Raw genomic sequence first — 18,420 nt, forward strand, 5'->3', positions numbered from 1 at the left:
ATGACATCGCAATGCCACCCTCTTAAAGAAAATGACTACAGGATTGCTAATGATCGTAGCTCACTTTATGCAACTTATAACTATTATACATTTTTTTTTGTAAATATTGATAGCAGCATTGTTCACCATTTCTAATCTGATAATCTTCTGGAGTGCAATATTTCTATCAATATCGTCATGCTGTTCAGACTATGGAATGGTATCTAATTAATAAATTGATATCTCCATATTTCAGTTCAACTTTGGTAGCCGTACCTAGCACCCACCTAAATTTCGGTAGATTAGGTTATTTTTCCGCAACTTAGAAATTTACAAATTCGATGTCACGAAAACTTACCTTGAATTGCGATGCTTCTAATCCAAATGTCAATAAACCAGGGTTAGAAGGTGTTTTTTTTTATCAAGAATATCCAAATTCTAATAATTCACAGACATAGGGTGTTCCTTCAAAAGTACTCAGGTACTTCCGTCCGTCCCCCTTGGCCGTACATCCTGAACTTCTTCTTGAACTAGAGTAAACTATGTTAAGAAACCATTTGAGTAACTTCGAAGCGGTTGTCGCCCCAACATCTCCCTGTTTTTTTTTCGTGATAATTTGGGAATGGATAACGGGAATTATCTAGCGCATTTTAAATGATAATGATTATTCATATATGATATTATGTGTTATTACCAATAAAACCTAATCAAATGTTATTCTAATTTTTATATTTTCTGATCAACTTTTGTTGTGTTTACGTTATTTTTATTATTATCTTGCTACGAGTTGCCCAGTGTTCCATAGTGGAATATCCAATGTTCATCTAGGACTACGAAATTATGTAAGGAACTGTTCCATAAGGAAATTCCATCAGGCCTGTTGATCGGTTACCTTTAAATCCTTTAAAACAACTCCTCTGAAATAATTGTATTAAATTATGATTATATCGAGAACATAATATCAAAAAAACCACTCACTTTTTCATTCACTTCATATATTTGATACGAATAGAATCTGCATTAAAATAATCTTGATTTGTCAACTGCTTCACATGTGGGCGGATTCTTTTTGGTGAGTGTAATATTATATTGTTATTATCCTTCTGAGAGACTTTGATCACAGTCTATACTAACATTCAGTACGACGACAACTTAATATTTGATAGTATTTAATCCATGCCTCTCTAATGCATTTTACTGTAAAGAGAGTACCCCTCCCATTAACCCGCTCCTCTTCGAAGAAACTGATTAGAGATATTTTTCTGGCACTGACTATTTATTGGCTTTAGCATTTTCAATCAGTGTAACCATAAATATTATGTAGCAATTTAAAATTTATCAAAACAAGAGTAACATTAAAACGTTTAGCAGTTTATAACCTCTAATTATTACCACTAATATTTTGAAGATTTTTGCATATATTTGACAACCATTTTACAGGCTCATTCGGTTACAAGCATAAGACAACCTTGTAGCTCTTTATAACTAGAATAACATGAGAAGGAAAATATTGTCTGATCTTGTTGAGATGCAGTAGAGAAAACAAGGTAGTAAATTAAATACAATTTATTTTCTCTCTTCCTTGAGTAAATTAATGCCCAAAGACGAGTCATTTAATTGATAATAAAGAATACATATATATACATTTAAAACATATTAATTAATACGTCAAGGGAAAAAGATTATGACTCAGATAACATGTACTTACTATTGGCTAATGTAGACAGGAATTTTATGCTTTCAGTATTACTTCAGTTAATACAATAATTTCTTCAATTAATGCTCATTCGATTCTGTCTTCTCATGGTGGATGCACAGTGTTTTATCGCTGAAGCTCCTCCCTCGGGTTCCTGGTGGTGGTGGACAAGGCTGGTCCAAGAAACCCTTTTCTGTACACCGATTCGCTGAGAATATCTGGGTGAGAAACACTATTCCAGCTAGGAACTTCTCATACTGATAAAATATGTGCGTTTCGGAATCTTGAGGAATTCCCAAAAATTCCACGATTTCGAGTCTTCTTGATATTTATGGTTAGGCGCCATAAAGAGTCCTCTATTAGATCTAACATCCGACCCGTTTCGTCTAGCCTCGGTACCTGAACCCTCGTTATCCAAAACACTCGACAACGAGCTAATGGGAATCATCCTTGCTGAACACGTCTGTTCTGTTTACTTGGTATCTTTTTGCCTGTCTATATTTACCAGACGTTCAATATACTGCGAACGTTATGTTTTTTATCCAGTCATAATTATTTTCCATGTCATATATATTAAAAACTTCAGTTAAAAGTCTAATAAATTAGACCCTCTAACACTAGAACCGAAAGAATTCTACAATTAGCGTAACTTACATTTTACATGGCTGTCCCAACCATTCATAATAAATTTGCGTCGCAACAGATATTTTTGATGAATGGCGAATTTACAAATTGCTATAGGCAATACATTAAACACCTTGATGACTGGAGTACACTGTTATTTTGAATAGACTATATTTTGTTTTAATGTATGTATGTTTAATACCATATAGTAAATAGTTGTTTTCCTGATTTCGATGAAAATCATTCTTCTGGAAAGAATGTATTTAGGTCTGAGAAGAGCTATATCTGATGAATAAGTGCGATGTTGAAACCTGAGCAGGTGCTTAATGGAAAATCGTTTCTTCTTCTGTAAATTTTCTTTTATAATGGGTTTTGTAATGGTATCCGAGAACTACATATGGCCCAAGAATGTATAACAGTCAAATGTGTTTGTTGTTTTACCAATTTGGAGATAATTTATTAACAACATTCCTTTGTTTCAGAACCGAAATGTTGGCCTTATTTTGATTTAAAACCAAGGCAGTAAACTCATGTCTGATCCTCATTTTGCATATCTATATTAAATATACCTCGGTCACTTAATGGCCCTAATTCTGATTATTACTTCAACGATTTCAAATTTTTTACTCTTAATAACACTGTTACAGAATATTGAATTAACTAATCAAACTAAACATGTTGGCTATGAAGGTAAGGTTGAAATAATATCGACTATAGAATAATGTTGACCAATTATGATGAAGCCCTGCGAATTTATCAAAAAATCTAGTAAAATACTACAATGTTACTTCAAAAATTAAGCAACCGACAACAGATGATTCTTGCTTAAGCCGGGCGTCTACGAAGAAGTCAACTAAGATTCCATCGACAAAACAACATCAATAAGGTCACCCAAGGTCGCCAGTAGCTTTGACGACACCACCAAACAGAACCAGAGACCTTGTAGATAACTCGTAATTGTACGGTGTTCCGTTTTTGGTCTATAACAACCGTAGCGAAGTGAAAGCTTTTAGCCAACTCTTTACGTAAACCAGTGCATAATACCGAACAGATGGAGATGGCGGACGACAAAGTACCTCCCCGCTCGTCGTCTCGCCCCCCTTCGCCGCCCATCCCCCCTCCTTCATCGCGTCGGTACCAATACCTTAGAGATACTTTTACTTTCGAATTCTTTCGGTTGATTTCGATTGATAATAAAAAATGTTCGGAGTGTGCTGGCGATACGGACCCATTTCGAGATTTCGACCACGGGTGTATGGCACGCGGTTCCGATACGACTCAATCGTGTCGTTGACGGACTGCCAACGCTGTTACGTAACGACATCGCGTTGCTAAACGATAGAAATTGGTCGCTGATTGATTAGGTAATTGCCGATAACCCATTTACTTGAAGTCTGACAACAGTACGACAGAATAATTGAATATTATTTGGCATTTCGTGTTTTTTTTTTGACAGATAACAGAAAAAATAACTATAACGGCTGTTGAGCTTTTGTCGATAAAAATGATTATTAACGTTATTTGATGCCCTGAACTCAGATCTCCAATCCGTGTGTAAAGATTGGTGCTTATAAGGACGGTGAGCTGACGACGTTGCATTGAACATCATTTGGAACTTATTTTTGTGCTGTGATTATGCTTTGGAAAGTATGAAAATGTAGAAACAACATTGCAAAGTTGATTAAGTATGTGTATGTTACATGCTAGGTAAACGTAGAAAAATCATGCACTTAAAGACACGTATTTACAGTACTTTGGTTTTGCTATCGTAAACACAGACAAGCCATGGATACCAAATGTTTTGTAACGCGTGCAGAACAAAGTTATACAAGAGGTCACTAAGTATAATTTTCATTTTATGTGACAACATTATGGATAGAACAGAAAATATCATGTAGATGATTGCTACTTTTGCTCAATGAATGTTATCGGTATAAATATAAAATAAAATAAAATAGACTTAAGACATCTGCATTACCGGCGAGTACTGGAACAAGATATATTTGTTGGACCTAATATTAGAAAATAATGTTGGCTGATCAATATTAAATAAATTGGCAAATTTATTTTACAAAATTTAAACGCCTAATGAAGCAGCAACATTTCAAAGTTTTATTCACAACTTTCTCGGTAATAACAAATCATCGGATTATAATGGACAATTTATTGCAAAATTGCCACTCGAGCTCTAATGACTCTCGAAATACATTTTCTGAATTTACATCTTAATCTTTTCTCACAAAACTTAACCGACACAAGCGTCTAGCAAGGAGAGTGGTTACACCAAGATAGGGCCTTGGGCCCTAATGAGTGAAACAGATCTACAATCAATAAAACTTTAACTAATACTCAGCTCAACCTCTGTTGACGAAGCGCAAAACATACCACAAAATGTAGTATTTCTTGCTGCGGTAGCATCATGTTAACCAACCTTTCTTGGTCCATATTGAATAATATGGATACGGACGATCAGTTGTTGTTGCAGAATACTGCTATGCACCATGCAGCAAATGCCGTAATAGATATTCCACAGCAGATGGATAAAATAATTTGAGCACCTGACACCTGCAAAATGTCACCATATGCTTTTAGATCTGCTGAAATTCTTTGATGAATAGATTTCAACGGAATGCTGTTCCATTCTTGTATCAAAACATCCTCGAATTCCTTGAGGAGATGGAAATCTACTCCTCACTTGTTGCTCTAAAACTATCTTATGTTAATGATTAAATTACCAAACGACTGAACTAAGTTTAGGTCTGGCGATTGTTCTGGCCAGGGATGATATTCTGATATCCGGATATCTACAGACAATCTGGATCGAAGACTTCTTTTCAAGTTCTTCGTACATAAACTCGGCCCTTGACAGAAAATAATGTAAACGTTGAGTCATCGGACCATATCTTCCATACCATACATTCTTATAGTCATGAAGGGTCCAGGTTTTATAACCATTTCACTACATCTTACGCAGCTTAGACTTCGGGTATAAAAGGTTTTACAATCGATAGATTTATTTTGTTTGGCCACAACTATTTTTAATATTGGTCGGTCTCTGTTAGTTAGCCTTGGGTTTCTTTCACTATTACTTTTTCCTGATAATATTTTATCATGTTTTGTTTATGTTGCCATTACCATGAAGCGTTAAGCAATTCAGATGTGCTTTGCTAAAGCTTCCGTTAAACGAAAACCAACAATTGTCCCGCTTTCGAAATCTGAGAGATCACATATTTCACCGATCGCTTGTTTTATCAGTCGCAGAACAAAGCCTATAATACACTGAAATATAACCTACAAGACTTGGTGTATATAGAGAGCAATGCATAAAATTGCCACAAGATTGGAGCTTGAATGTTTCTCAACATGGGCGACGAGTAAGAAGAGCGTTTACGCCAAGATATAGCGAAAATCGAAAGGTGATACCAAAAATTTTGGGACGATTACATATATCAACGAGGCTATATCTGGCAGAGGTAATATAAATTATCCACTTAATATCAGGAAAGGAGGAATACCCACGTAGGGATCACCCAACTATTTATTTTCAAGCATTTTAGGTCAACAATTGAACATGCTTTTCACTAGTTTCTTGGAAGTTTCTGAAATTTGTAACGTGTAATATTTTTAAGAATCGCAAACATAAAAAGTCATAAGTATATCCTGAAGAACCCAATACGTCAACTTTCTTCTACATATAGGGTAGGATATGAAGAAAGTGCTTTATTACCTGGATACTAGTCAGATGACGACAATGGAGCGCTGTGGACAATTACTGCATAAACTGAATGGAGAATTATGTGATGAATTTAATTAGAAACGTTTATGTACTTTAAAACATTATCTTAAATTCAAGATGGGAAGCTTTTCACGGGACATATTCACTAATCTCATCATCACCATTTGGTAATCTGATCATTAATTTCGATAAATGCAGCTCATTTCAATAAAGCTCAAAAATTAACTACATTACAAATATATTCAAATATATAATAATTGAAGTGAAGAAGTAATATTTATAGTTTTAATAAAAATTAGAATTACAGTAAAAAATAATAATTTCTAAACTAATTGTACATGTTATATATCAATTTAATTATTTTAATATAAAAAATATAATTCCTGTTTGTTTTTATTCAGTTAACGTAATAAATTGTAACTCCTAAATATCCTAAACCAAGTCTGTCCTTGATTCATATTTGCATCTATATATATATGAAATATCTACAAAAAAATACCCGCTGTGATATTTTTATTACTCTTTAATAACGATTTACCTTGATTGTAATATTGTGAAATATTGGGAAATTAGCTATACAGAACATTCTTAGGAATGTCTCATAATAAATATATCCTTGATACAAATATATCTACATATTTTTCAGCCTATATAGCTTTTTTATAATCATTATTGAAATATGAATAAAAAACCTGCTTGCCGTGGTATCTCATTTGCTACTAACACATTTCTCAAAAATCGGATATATTTTATTATCAGCTTCAATATATTTATCTCTTAATGTGTTCTGGAATTTAGTCTTTTAAAATATACTGTTTTTTAACAAATTTATAGAAATATACACGCTTGTCATGTATTAACTCCAAAGGTCATGCTGTGCTACTCTCATTTTTGATGATCTATGATCATGATCTTGACATCGGCAAGTTCGATGTGCTCTTCGAACAATAACATCAAGGTTCAAAAATAAGCCTGAACGATTTTCAATAATGTATTGGGTCTCCTTAACTTAGTTGATATCACCATTACTTTCAATAACGCGTTTATTTTGAGGAATCAAAATTAACAGGCATCATTTCAATTTTTATTGCTTATTAATTGTTCTAACGTATATGTTGGAACCATATATCTACATATCTACATACATATATCTACATATATCTACGTTGGAACCATACAACCTATAATCCACATTGGTAATTTCTTATTTTCAATGCCTTGTGGTATTTTCTGTATCAATAAAATTATTCTTTGTAGTACCTGAATTTTTATTACATTTCTCTTCTATATATAATTATTATTTATCCTACATAAAAATCTGCTCGATTATTATCTTCTTTCGATATTTTTTATGTTGGTATATATTATTTTCTCTCCATATTTTATCAATTATAAATTTATTCCATCCTTATAAAATGCCTTTAAGTTGCTACCCAACCAATCTTTTCTCATTCCTTATCACCCTACTTTTTCCTTCCATGTTATTTACGTTTTTTTTTAACATATTTTAATATTTTTTCGCTAGATACTAAAAATATGGTTACGGGTGTGCTTATTTGAGTTCCCATTCTATATTTCTATTTTTTGTGGTTTAAATACTCATTAAATTTACCAATTTTCTGCACTATTTTTTAAGTAATAATTTGTGAAAGGGTTTTAGAAAAAAATCTATTACTTTACTTAAAAACTGGTTGCACTACGATACAAAATAACACTGGGGATTTATATAAAACAGATAAACCCGTTTCACTTGTTCACCATTCAAGTAATTCTCCGTCCTAAAGAAGCGGCCACAGGGATATATGTGATCGTTTTTCCTTCTGGACATCTCATAATTGTTATAAAAATTGTCTTTGAGCATCGACTCTACCTTCTTCCACCAATTTGCCTTTGAAGATCTTCGAAATGGTACTACTTCCACCCAAACACTGTTTATACCGCTCTACGCAATAGTTTTTCAAATTTTAGTGTATCTATACTCCAATCGTCTACGGCCGTACATTTTGAACTATGATGTCTGTACCGAGAATCTACGGACAAGGGGTGATTTTTAAAACTTTAATGTTTCTTACTTGGAATAGTTTATGGCTAGCCATCGTTGAACATCTTCAATCTACCTTTTGTGACCTTACGGCTTCAGCTAGAATACTTTTGGCTGACCTCCACTTAACTACACCAAGAAATGCTTCGAGTTACTGCGGAATGATTGCCAATCCAACGTCAGCCTGTCTTCTTTTCTTCATAATTAATTGGAATCCTGTTAATTGAATTAATTCAAAAGAAAACAGCCTGTGCCAATTATAAAATGTGAAAGGATATTAGAAAAAAAATTACTCAAAAAAAGATGCCGAAGAGATAAATAAGTAAAATTATTCATGTTTGTAAATGTCTAATAGTAATTTCCCAAAACACTGCTTTTATAATCTGCATTTATATAGCTTTATGGTGGTATCTTGGTCTTTCCAAAACATTGTCGGTCAGTATTAAATCATGTTTTGTGACTGCTACCTAGCCTCTGACTTATTTGGCATATGGAAAAACCTTTATAATACTTGACCATTGGCTACAAGAGAAGGTGACTGATAAATGCAGTATATTTTGGGAGTAAGCGTGACATACATGTCACCTTAGATGTCACCATGTCAATAGTTCAAAACAAGGTGTTCTAATCCTCTTTCATTCAATTAGTTAAACTCACAATTTGTGATAATTCGTCAGGGCAGGGCCAAGAAGTCTAGACAGAAAAACCCATATGAAAGATCGCCTTGGTTCACTGAAATTTTAGCTAGTTCAAATTAAGTAATTTTTTTATTACATCTTTATTAGATATGCTCAGTATAATCTTAATTTACAATTAATTTATTACTACTTTTCATTTGTACTTGGATTAATTCACAAGCAAGACGAGTGCGAGATAAATACATCAATATGTATTCCTCAACTATAAATATACAATCAACTATAATAGTTTACACTAAAGGTATACACTTTATATAAGTTCGTATGGTTTGATTCGCTTCAATCTTCTGATATCCTGCGCGTTGTCCAGTAGTTGTATTGCTTCCACGTTAGTATGATTTAATAATCTTCTTTCGTGTTTCAAGGCGAAATCTTGGATAACTTGGCAAATCCATTTGATTTCCAGCTTACTGTGCAGTTCTTCGTTGGTTACGTAGCGATGGGCATTGGTAATTAATCGAAGAATTTTATTTTGGCAGCGTTGGATAACTAGTTCATTTTGGATTTTTTGTGCAACCCCATATTTGCACCCCAAAGGCCCAAATTAGCTTTACAATTGTCTGATAAATCAATCTGTTTGATTTTAGATCAAGATGAGAGTATCTTCCGATTAACCAGTATATGTTGCAGAGATATGTTGCCATAATAATTGTATCGTCAGCAAATGTTGCAAGTAGTGTTTCTTTTGTTGTTGGGATGTCAGCAGTGTAGAGCAGATACAGGAGAGGCCCTAAGACGCTACCTTGTGGAACTCGAGCCGAAATAGTTAAAAATGTCGATAACGCCATTTCATGCGATACTCTAAATTTTCTTCCGAAAATGTAGGACTCCAGGAATTGACGATAGTTACGCGGTAACAATTTGCTCATCTTACAGATTAATCCCAAATGGCAAACCCCATCAAAGGCAGTTACTCTGTGCACGATCGATTGTTCAGTGGTGATTTCGAAAGCCAACTGGAAAATAGTTTAGCAAAGTAAAGTGTTTCATTAGTTCGCAAGAAAGTCTAGCTGAAATCGTCAGCTGTGACCAACCAGTGAGTGAATTAGCAACAGCAAACAAATTAAAGATCTCCAACGGCCTTCGTGCCAACATCCTTCGCTTTGAGAGCTATCGAAGAAGAAATAATTAGTCTAGTTAGTCTAGGCTAGTTTATTATTAACAATATTTTCGAAATAGCACTGTTTCTACCCAAATGTCCAGTTTTCCAATAGTTTGTCAAATTTTGGTGACTCTAGATTCCACTAGTTCCTTAGTCTACGGCTAAGAAAATAAGCTATTGAAATTTGTGGAAATTCCAGTAGACTATTAACATAGTTTACAGCAAAATTGATTATTTAAAAATATTTTAGGAAATATATTTTAAAATTAAGAAATATATCAAACATGTGCGAACTATCTCTTATCTATTCAGAGTACTTCCTCAGAGTACTGGCAACAAACAATTATTATAAACAAATCTCGATGAAAGAACACAAAGCGTTCGCTGCGTCCCGAACCTCTTCATCAGCAGCTACCGATTCGGAGAAACGAGAAGCTTTCACGGTCGAGCGGAAAAGTGTAAATGCAGATCGACGTGGTGAAAACAAAATTTCACTCGGCCGACCGGTGTAATTTTTATTGCGATCGCCGCCAAACTCGTTCATTATTATTCTCTCGCCTATCTGTCGGATTGTTGCATTACAATATCGTCGAAATGACTGATTGTGTACTAATGGTAATACGTGCCGCGACGGCCCCAACACTAGAACCTTTGGCAGGGCGGGCGGGCCCAACGACAAGACACGGACACCATGCAATCCGTACGTTACCGCTCGTAACTAATTTTGTACTGTTGATGAATATTCATTGGCTGTGACAATAACAACAACAACACAGAGAATTACAAGAGTCTCGGTTGTAAAACAGTTCCCGGTACGAGTTTCATGTGGTTAAATAATGTCAGGGTACTGTTGTTCAACATTGATGATGTTGTAATTCCTCGTCGCAGTTTGGATAATTCTAGTACATTAGATGTTTCTATGCATTCTCGGTATTTATTGGTTATGTTTACAAATAAAATTGTTTTAGAATTATGTGTTATTTCATTAGCTTCATTGGATTATCTTCCCTAATGACATCTGTAATAAAACTAAATCCATTATTTCGCAGCTAATTTAAGGATAAACGAATAAATTTAGAGTGATCCAATTTAAGTGTGCCTCTCTTATAGAAGCCCTTGTCTCTATTATCAAAAAACTGGGACAGTTGATTTTCACAAGTTTCTTTGCGGAGAAATCGCCAAGGATAAAAACAGATGGTAATCTCTTGGTACTGCGGCACTGTCCGGACTATAAGGAGATGCCTCCCAGAACATCTTTGACATCGAAATTATTGAAAACGAATCGAATAAACCGAAATTGCGCTTGATGTGTGTTACAATATCAAAAATATAAACATAAACTATTAAGTAGGGTTACTTGTTCACTTATTTTTCACGTTTTCGAGCAAAACTGTAAAATATGTATTGTATTTGCCGCTGTCCATCTTTGATGTTCAAAAAAAAAGTCGTCAAAATGTCGCAAGTTTTAATTCATTTTAGCTTTAACATACAACAAAATCCTGATCTAAATAAAATAATTGAACAAAAATGTCAACAAACATATTTAGTTTAACATCATAGTATATCTAATGCATATATTACCGAGGGACTTAAAACTACAATTAAGAACACAGGTATATTAGTTTGTAGGTTTATTACTTGTGCTACTATCTGTGTACACCATTTTTGATAAAATTAATCAATGAATTCTGCCTAATGCATTTACCCTATCTACAAAACAGTTAGTATTCCTTCTCCCTCATACATTCTAACCTAATGATGATGTTTAATTCTGAACAATTACAATCATATCTGTGTACACAATCATATCTTTCACGCTCTACAATACCATTTTCTATAGTCATATTCTATTAATTATATACATACCTTTAGTTGATTCCACTCTCATTACTCTGTCTCAGGAATTTCGAACATTGCACAGCATTATCGCATATCCAAACAGTTCTTGATGGAATATCCTTCTCAGCATCTCTATATAATAAGTCTTTGCTACCCCCCATATCAACTGGATTGGATTTGATATGCAGTGATAGGGAGGAGGTCGTAATACAACGTGACCATATTGTTCAGGCCTCTGATCTACTGTATATCTTTTTTCGAGCTTCTTTCTAAAAAAAGTAAATTGCAAAAAACGCTATGAAACATTTCATTTATATTTACATAGTAATAATTTGAAATAGTTCATTCTTTGAGATGGTTTCTGCAAAACTTATTTTATGCACTTTAAGCCATTCATTAATTGCAGTCCTTATTGATATTGTGAATCATAACAATAACTGATGGTTCCTCCAAGTTCTTTAAAAGCTGATTTTCAATCCACTGCAAAAACAAGTTATGGTTCATATTTCTTCATGGTAATCACTCTTGGACTTAGAGGAAAACACTAATTCTGCACCAGGAATAAAAATATTTTATTTATATTCCTGTTTCCAGCATAAAGTTCTTCATGATATATAGTCAATGAATTATTAATAAATGTTATGACTAACAAAACCTAATCGATAGTTATTCCGGCGTTTACCTTTTTTCAACTTTTGTTGCCTTTACGCTATGTTTATTATCATCTTTCCAATGACTGACCCAGTGTACCATTATGTACCATCCACATCTCACATCTCTAAATATAAAAATTGATATAATAATTCTTTCTTGATTTTGTTATATGTTTTTAAAAATTGTATTCTTCTAAATGCAATGTCTGCAAGTTCCATTAAACCCCTTCGTTGGTTATCTTTACGTCAGTGAAATCCCATATTATCCAACAGTGTATGAAGTTATGTACATCCCTCAAATAGCTGCATATCTTTCAGCTTTTTATGGATACTGTCAAGACTAACAATTTTCTTTGAAATAATTGTATTAAATTGTGGTTCGATTGAAAAATCTACTTACTATTTTTATACATTTCGTATAATTGAACTCTGATACAGCTAATATCAAGCTGATCTTGATTCATCACCCGTTTCGCAATAAAGACGGTTTCATTTTGGTGAATTTAAGGATATATTGTTTATTATATTTTGTGAGATATTTTAGAGACCATGTCCGTACTAGTATTTAGTGCAGCTGCAACACGTTTAAATATATTTTCAATAAATATAGCAGAGATTTGAAATTTATTAAAACAAAGCCTTAAAATAACATTGAATAATTTTTTTATACCGTACGTTTGACAATCGGACGATTGTGATAGGCTAGGTTCGGTTTCACGTTCGAACTTATCCGACAGCATTTTTCTCTTTAGCTAGAATAAAATGAGACGGAAAATAGAGACAATGCTCTCCGATGCGTCGGAATATGTTACCGAATCAGTCTATAAAATCCGATTTATATTCTTCAACACATTAGTGATAGTAATTTGGAGTTATAAACTGGAAAACGTTGTAAACCGAAATTTTAAGTTGATAATGCAACAAGGCCACGTGAAGGTATTTTGTATCAGCATCATATTTCTTTCAATTCCAGTTTTGAGCGGAGTTATTTGCACAGAAAACTAAAATATCACATATTCCTTTTCTTAAAAATATAAATACAAGTGCTTAAATGAAAAGAACTGTATTCGATTTCATTCAAATATAATCCTTTAATTTACGTATGAATTATAAATTAAGTTGTTTATTAAGATCATTACAAGATATTGTAAATTAAGATCATTTAATATCAGATGAAAAAGTTAATCTATGTATATATTTTATATTAACTTTTAGGGATTTCTTTTCAGATTCTCTTATAAATTGTAATATTATAATATTATATTATAAATATTTATAATAATATATTATAAATGGTATAATATTATATTATAAATATTATAATATTATATTACATATAATCAAACATATACTATATATTTTCAAAATATATCAAAATTATTGGTTAGATAGATAGGAACCAGTAGCCATGCTAGCCAAGATCAGATGTCTTCTGGAATAATCTCTAAGTTGGTCATTCCTCAAACAAAGACCGTGATTCGAAATCCACGTTAAAGAAATCTATAAAGATAAAATTGACTGCAGCAAACCAAACAAAGAAGACTTGTTTATAGAGTTATATAATATAGATACTCCTTTTTTTTATGCTACAATATTCCGGGTAAGGTTAATTGTGACCAGCCAATGTAATTCGAAGAACTTCATGTACAAATAACTGTTTCAAATGTCAGAAATAATTGTCACACTGGGTGGGTAAGTATTCAGACAGAAGAACGGTACTAACAGTTCCAAGTAGAATAAATTTAACCATTTTTGGCTCTGTATTTTTCAATATGACCTATGTTGAAGACATGAGTACTGAAAATATATTATATTTAGTTGCCAATAGTTTATGTGCTCCGTAAGAGATAGTTCTTATGTTTTTTCGATTAATGTTAAAGCCTTAGGCATATTATTGGATAGCTTGGTTAAAATTAGCAAAAAACAATTTTACACAACAAAATAGTTACTTTCCATTAAAACAACATATTCTATTTAAAATCAATCGCAAAAATCAGAAAATTGAAATTACATACAATATGTTCATGTGTTATATTTAATATAATTATATGATAATATTTAAATAAGTATGATGTTCACGTATTTATTGAGAAAAAATTGGTGTTAAAATATAATTTAAATGAACCGATAAAGAACAACAGTCAAATATCAATTAGTTTCAAATATCACAGTTCAAGATTGTACTGTATACCGTTTTATTCGATACGGTACATAAAAAAGACGTTGCCGAACTTTTTGTGTCTTATTATCGCAAGACAATTCGAAAGAAACAATATGGCGTAACTTTTAAGTCTTGTTTCTCGTTTCTTTCTTTTTGTTTGTGGTAGACGGTGGAGATTGTTCGAAGAAACCTCTTCAGATAAGATCCATCCGTCACTTTTCGTTCTATCATCATCATGAATTATAATGAGATAAAAGGAAATAAAATCCCATTTAATTTAGCATGACAATCGAATTTCTCGAGTAGTACTCATTTTGGTTTTGTCTTTGTTTCAGAATGAAGAGACCACCTGGACTATGGATATTTTTAGCAGCCGGTAAGTAAAAATATTTATTTGAATAACTTGAATGTCCTTGATAGATTCTTTCGTTCAATGAAAACAAAACTTTTGCGACAGAGAGAGAAGAAAGCGATCAAGGAGTTCATTAATATTGCTCGCTTGTTTTTCAAAGGTTTCCGTGTGTACAGATTACATATTGATTGTTTATATCTTGAATGTGGTTGGTTATTTTTTAAACAATTGAGTCGTGTTAAAAGATGTACAATTCTCGCAGTGTTCATTTCAATTTTCTTTAATAATGTGGTAATATGGGAAATGTGTTAAAACTAATAAAAAAATAAATTGTCTAATTTAATTCAGAATATGCCGCGATGATTATGAATTAGTTTTATAGGATTTACTATAGATGGCGTAGCACAACAAACATCTCTTATTGTAATTCTTAAATTGTGCAGAAATACTGGCTAATATCAATTATGTATTTGATATTACTTTCACGTGGTCGATAGGATAGTAAGAATATAGGTTAGGGTTAAGGTTATAGTATTCGCAACAGTCTACTAATAGACACGCAGACAATGCACACAAAATTTTGATTTTGTTACGTTGCCAGTTCTTTTAAGTTATATATTTCAAGAATATATATCTCGAATATTAAGAATATATAAGGATGCTTTCGTACATCAAATTCAAGTTAAAATATTGATAAATTTGTTGGTAAACAACAGGTTAATTGTCCCTGGCCTACCATAGTAAAACATATTTTTTGGCAAAATTAATTTTTTTTATTCAACATAATTCCCTTCAAGGGTGATATACTAATTATAGATAGACCCTCCAACTTTTCGATAACATTTTTGTAGTACGATTTGTCCTTTGCTTCAAAACAGGCCTCAGTTTCGGCGATCACCTCTTCATTCGACGATAATTTCGTCTCAGTAAGCATTCTTTTGAGATATGAGAACAGAGAATAGTCGCTGGGGGCCAGATCTAGAGAATACGGTAGATGGTGAAGCAATTCGAAGCCCAATTTATGGATTTTTGCCATCGTTTTCACTGACGTGTGGCACTGTGCATTGTCTTGGTGAAACAGCACTTTCTTTTTCACTTCAAACGGTCCAATAACGTATCTATGTAATAGTCGCTGTTGATGGTCCTTCCTTTCTCAAGGTAGTCAATGAAAATTATTCCATGCGCATCCCAAAATACAGACGCCACAACCTTACCAGAGAACTATTGCGTTTTCCCACGCTTTGGAGCGGGTTCATCGTGTGCAGTTCACTCGGATGATTGTAGATTGGACTTCGGAGTGATATGATGGACCCATGTTTCATCCATTGTCAGCTTCGAATCATCAACTAGTCGTTGTTGATATCTTTAGAGTGTCTACTATTTCATTCAATTTCAATTTATGGTCATTCAAAATCATTTTGTAAATTTTCTAAATGTTTTCGTCGGTAACAACCTCTTTTGGGCGTCCACTGCGTCTTCGGTATTCATTTCACCACGTCTAAACTTAGCATATAAATCCTTGATGGTTGATTTTTCTGGGGCAGTATCCGGAATCTCGACATCAAGCCAAGTTTTATAAGCCAAATTAAAATACGTATGATCGATGATATTTCGAGAACTTTATAGTGTTGCATTGTATTGTAACTGTAAATAATAATATAAGTAATTAACAATAAGTAATATAAGAAACAGTTTACTTTTATTTTAAAAAAGATACCCAAGAACTAATTGATGCCAGTTTCGTAACTCACTGCCATCTAAAACAACAACATATTTTTGACCGTAATCTTTTAAACCCTCTTACTGCATGGTACCAATCCTATAATAAGTCATTGCATTCGTTCGTACCAACCATCATACATCAATTACTTTTATACCTAAATTTACATCAGTGCTATGTTATAAGTTTTAATATATAATATGTGAATAAGTGACAGAAACTCAGGCCGACGGAAGATCGTTGTTTATTCAACTTAGCGATATTACCATCAGCTGGACATCGCTCGATCTAAAAAAAGGCAGGCACAAAGCAAAAAGGCCTCTCCATGGTCTGGCTGAGCATCATCTTTATTTTTACAAAAATATTTCATTATTGACCTTAAAAATTACATTTCGTCGATATGAATTTAAGATACTTCCAAAAGAAGGTTAAAAACTGAATATTAATAATTGAAATTCTTAGTCTTGTGAAAAGATTGAAATGTCTTGGTTAGCTTTACTATATAAGGGCTGGCTAAATACTATCATATTTATTTGACCGATCAAACTAGAAAGATCAAAGCAACAGCATCCAAAGTAACTTGGATAACATATTTTCATGAAAATAATATTGTGAAATATTTTCTTTATTTGACTTATGACATTTAACAATTAGTAATCTCATTCCCTAATAAATAATTCTGTCTTATTTTTATATAAATATTCTATGGTAACACTTACAAATTTATTTAATACAAAATAACAGACAACAACTCAGGTAACATACAAATAAGATATATTTTGTAACAATTTATCTATGATCTACATCGACCAGCACTAAGATGGACTTATCGTTAAGACATGCTACATTGACTGGAAAAAATAATTATTAATGATGAAAAAATAATAGTAATCGGATGAGGTCATACCTGATGCATATGCTGCATACTTACCATCTTACATTTTAAAGAGTTTGAGAAGTAATTTTAAAGGAACTCTGTCAGGGAACAATATGATTTATCTACTTCCTTACCCGCTAAATGACTCTAGTGACTAATTTCCAAGAATTCATAATAAAAAACACCTCCTTCGTGTCATATGAGGTGTACAGAAGAATCTTCTTTAAGTCGATGTCTGCAGATGTTTTACATATTTTTACAACTTTTTACATGTTTTCTTCACCTGTCGTAATCAACGAATGTATGAATGTGTCAGAATATATACTAGTTCCCAAATTTAATAGTTGTTTAGGTAACTCCTAGTTAAGCTGAAACTACAGTTCTTGTTGCGTTTAAATTGAGTATTCAATTAAAACCACTGCCATTTGCCATTTGCCACAGTAACCTCTACTGTTTTGAGAGGTTATATAACACAGAAAACTGTAAAACTTTTTTTTATTTTACACAGAATTTTTTTACGAATAAATGCCTGATAGGCCTGATGTATGACTTTGGTATAGTATAAGATATATTTATAGTCACTAGTATTTTACTTGTAGGTACTATTCTTTATAATTATTATATTTTCGAAATCGACAAACATTTGAATAGTACATAGAAGTAATGAATGAATCTTTCTAATGAAATTAGCTTTAATGGAATATGACAGAAGGACCAATGCTTTAATATAGTCAGATACAACTTACATGGTACATCATTTTTTTATTATATAGTATATTTACATAATATAAAATAATTTTTACAATTGCCTAGTACCAGGCAACTATAGAGACATTAAAATTCAAGCCAATCTTCATCACAACAAAAATCTAAAGCCCAGACGTACACCATGAAAATTAAAGGATGTTACCCATGCGTATATTCTGAGTAATACTAATGTTG

At 32.7% G+C, this 18,420-nt stretch overlaps 1 protein-coding gene and 1 long non-coding RNA gene across 2 annotated transcripts in view; one reads left to right on the top strand and one right to left on the bottom strand.

Moving 5' to 3' along the window:
- Positions 1 to 18,420, top strand: part of Cpap1-h (cuticular protein analogous to peritrophins 1-H) — a 93,115-nt gene that overhangs the window by 28,890 nt on the left and 45,805 nt on the right. The window contains exon 2 of the mRNA XM_076404170.1: positions 14,865 to 14,905. Coding sequence (XP_076260285.1) covers positions 14,866 to 14,905 — 40 coding nt within the window. The 5' untranslated portion in view covers position 14,865. The remainder of the gene's footprint in view (positions 1 to 14,864; positions 14,906 to 18,420) is intronic.
- Positions 1,805 to 2,436, bottom strand: LOC143196119 (uncharacterized). Its single transcript, XR_013005668.1, has 2 exons — positions 2,330 to 2,436; positions 1,805 to 2,195 (listed from the first exon to the last, which is right to left on the bottom strand). It is a non-coding gene; the product is annotated as an uncharacterized LOC143196119 (long non-coding RNA).

This window comes from Rhynchophorus ferrugineus, unplaced genomic scaffold, assembly GCF_030347505.1.
Source record: "Rhynchophorus ferrugineus isolate W39M unplaced genomic scaffold, kcgeb_rfMv2 rfM4, whole genome shotgun sequence".
In the NCBI taxonomy this organism is placed as follows: domain Eukaryota; kingdom Metazoa; phylum Arthropoda; class Insecta; order Coleoptera; family Curculionidae; genus Rhynchophorus; species Rhynchophorus ferrugineus.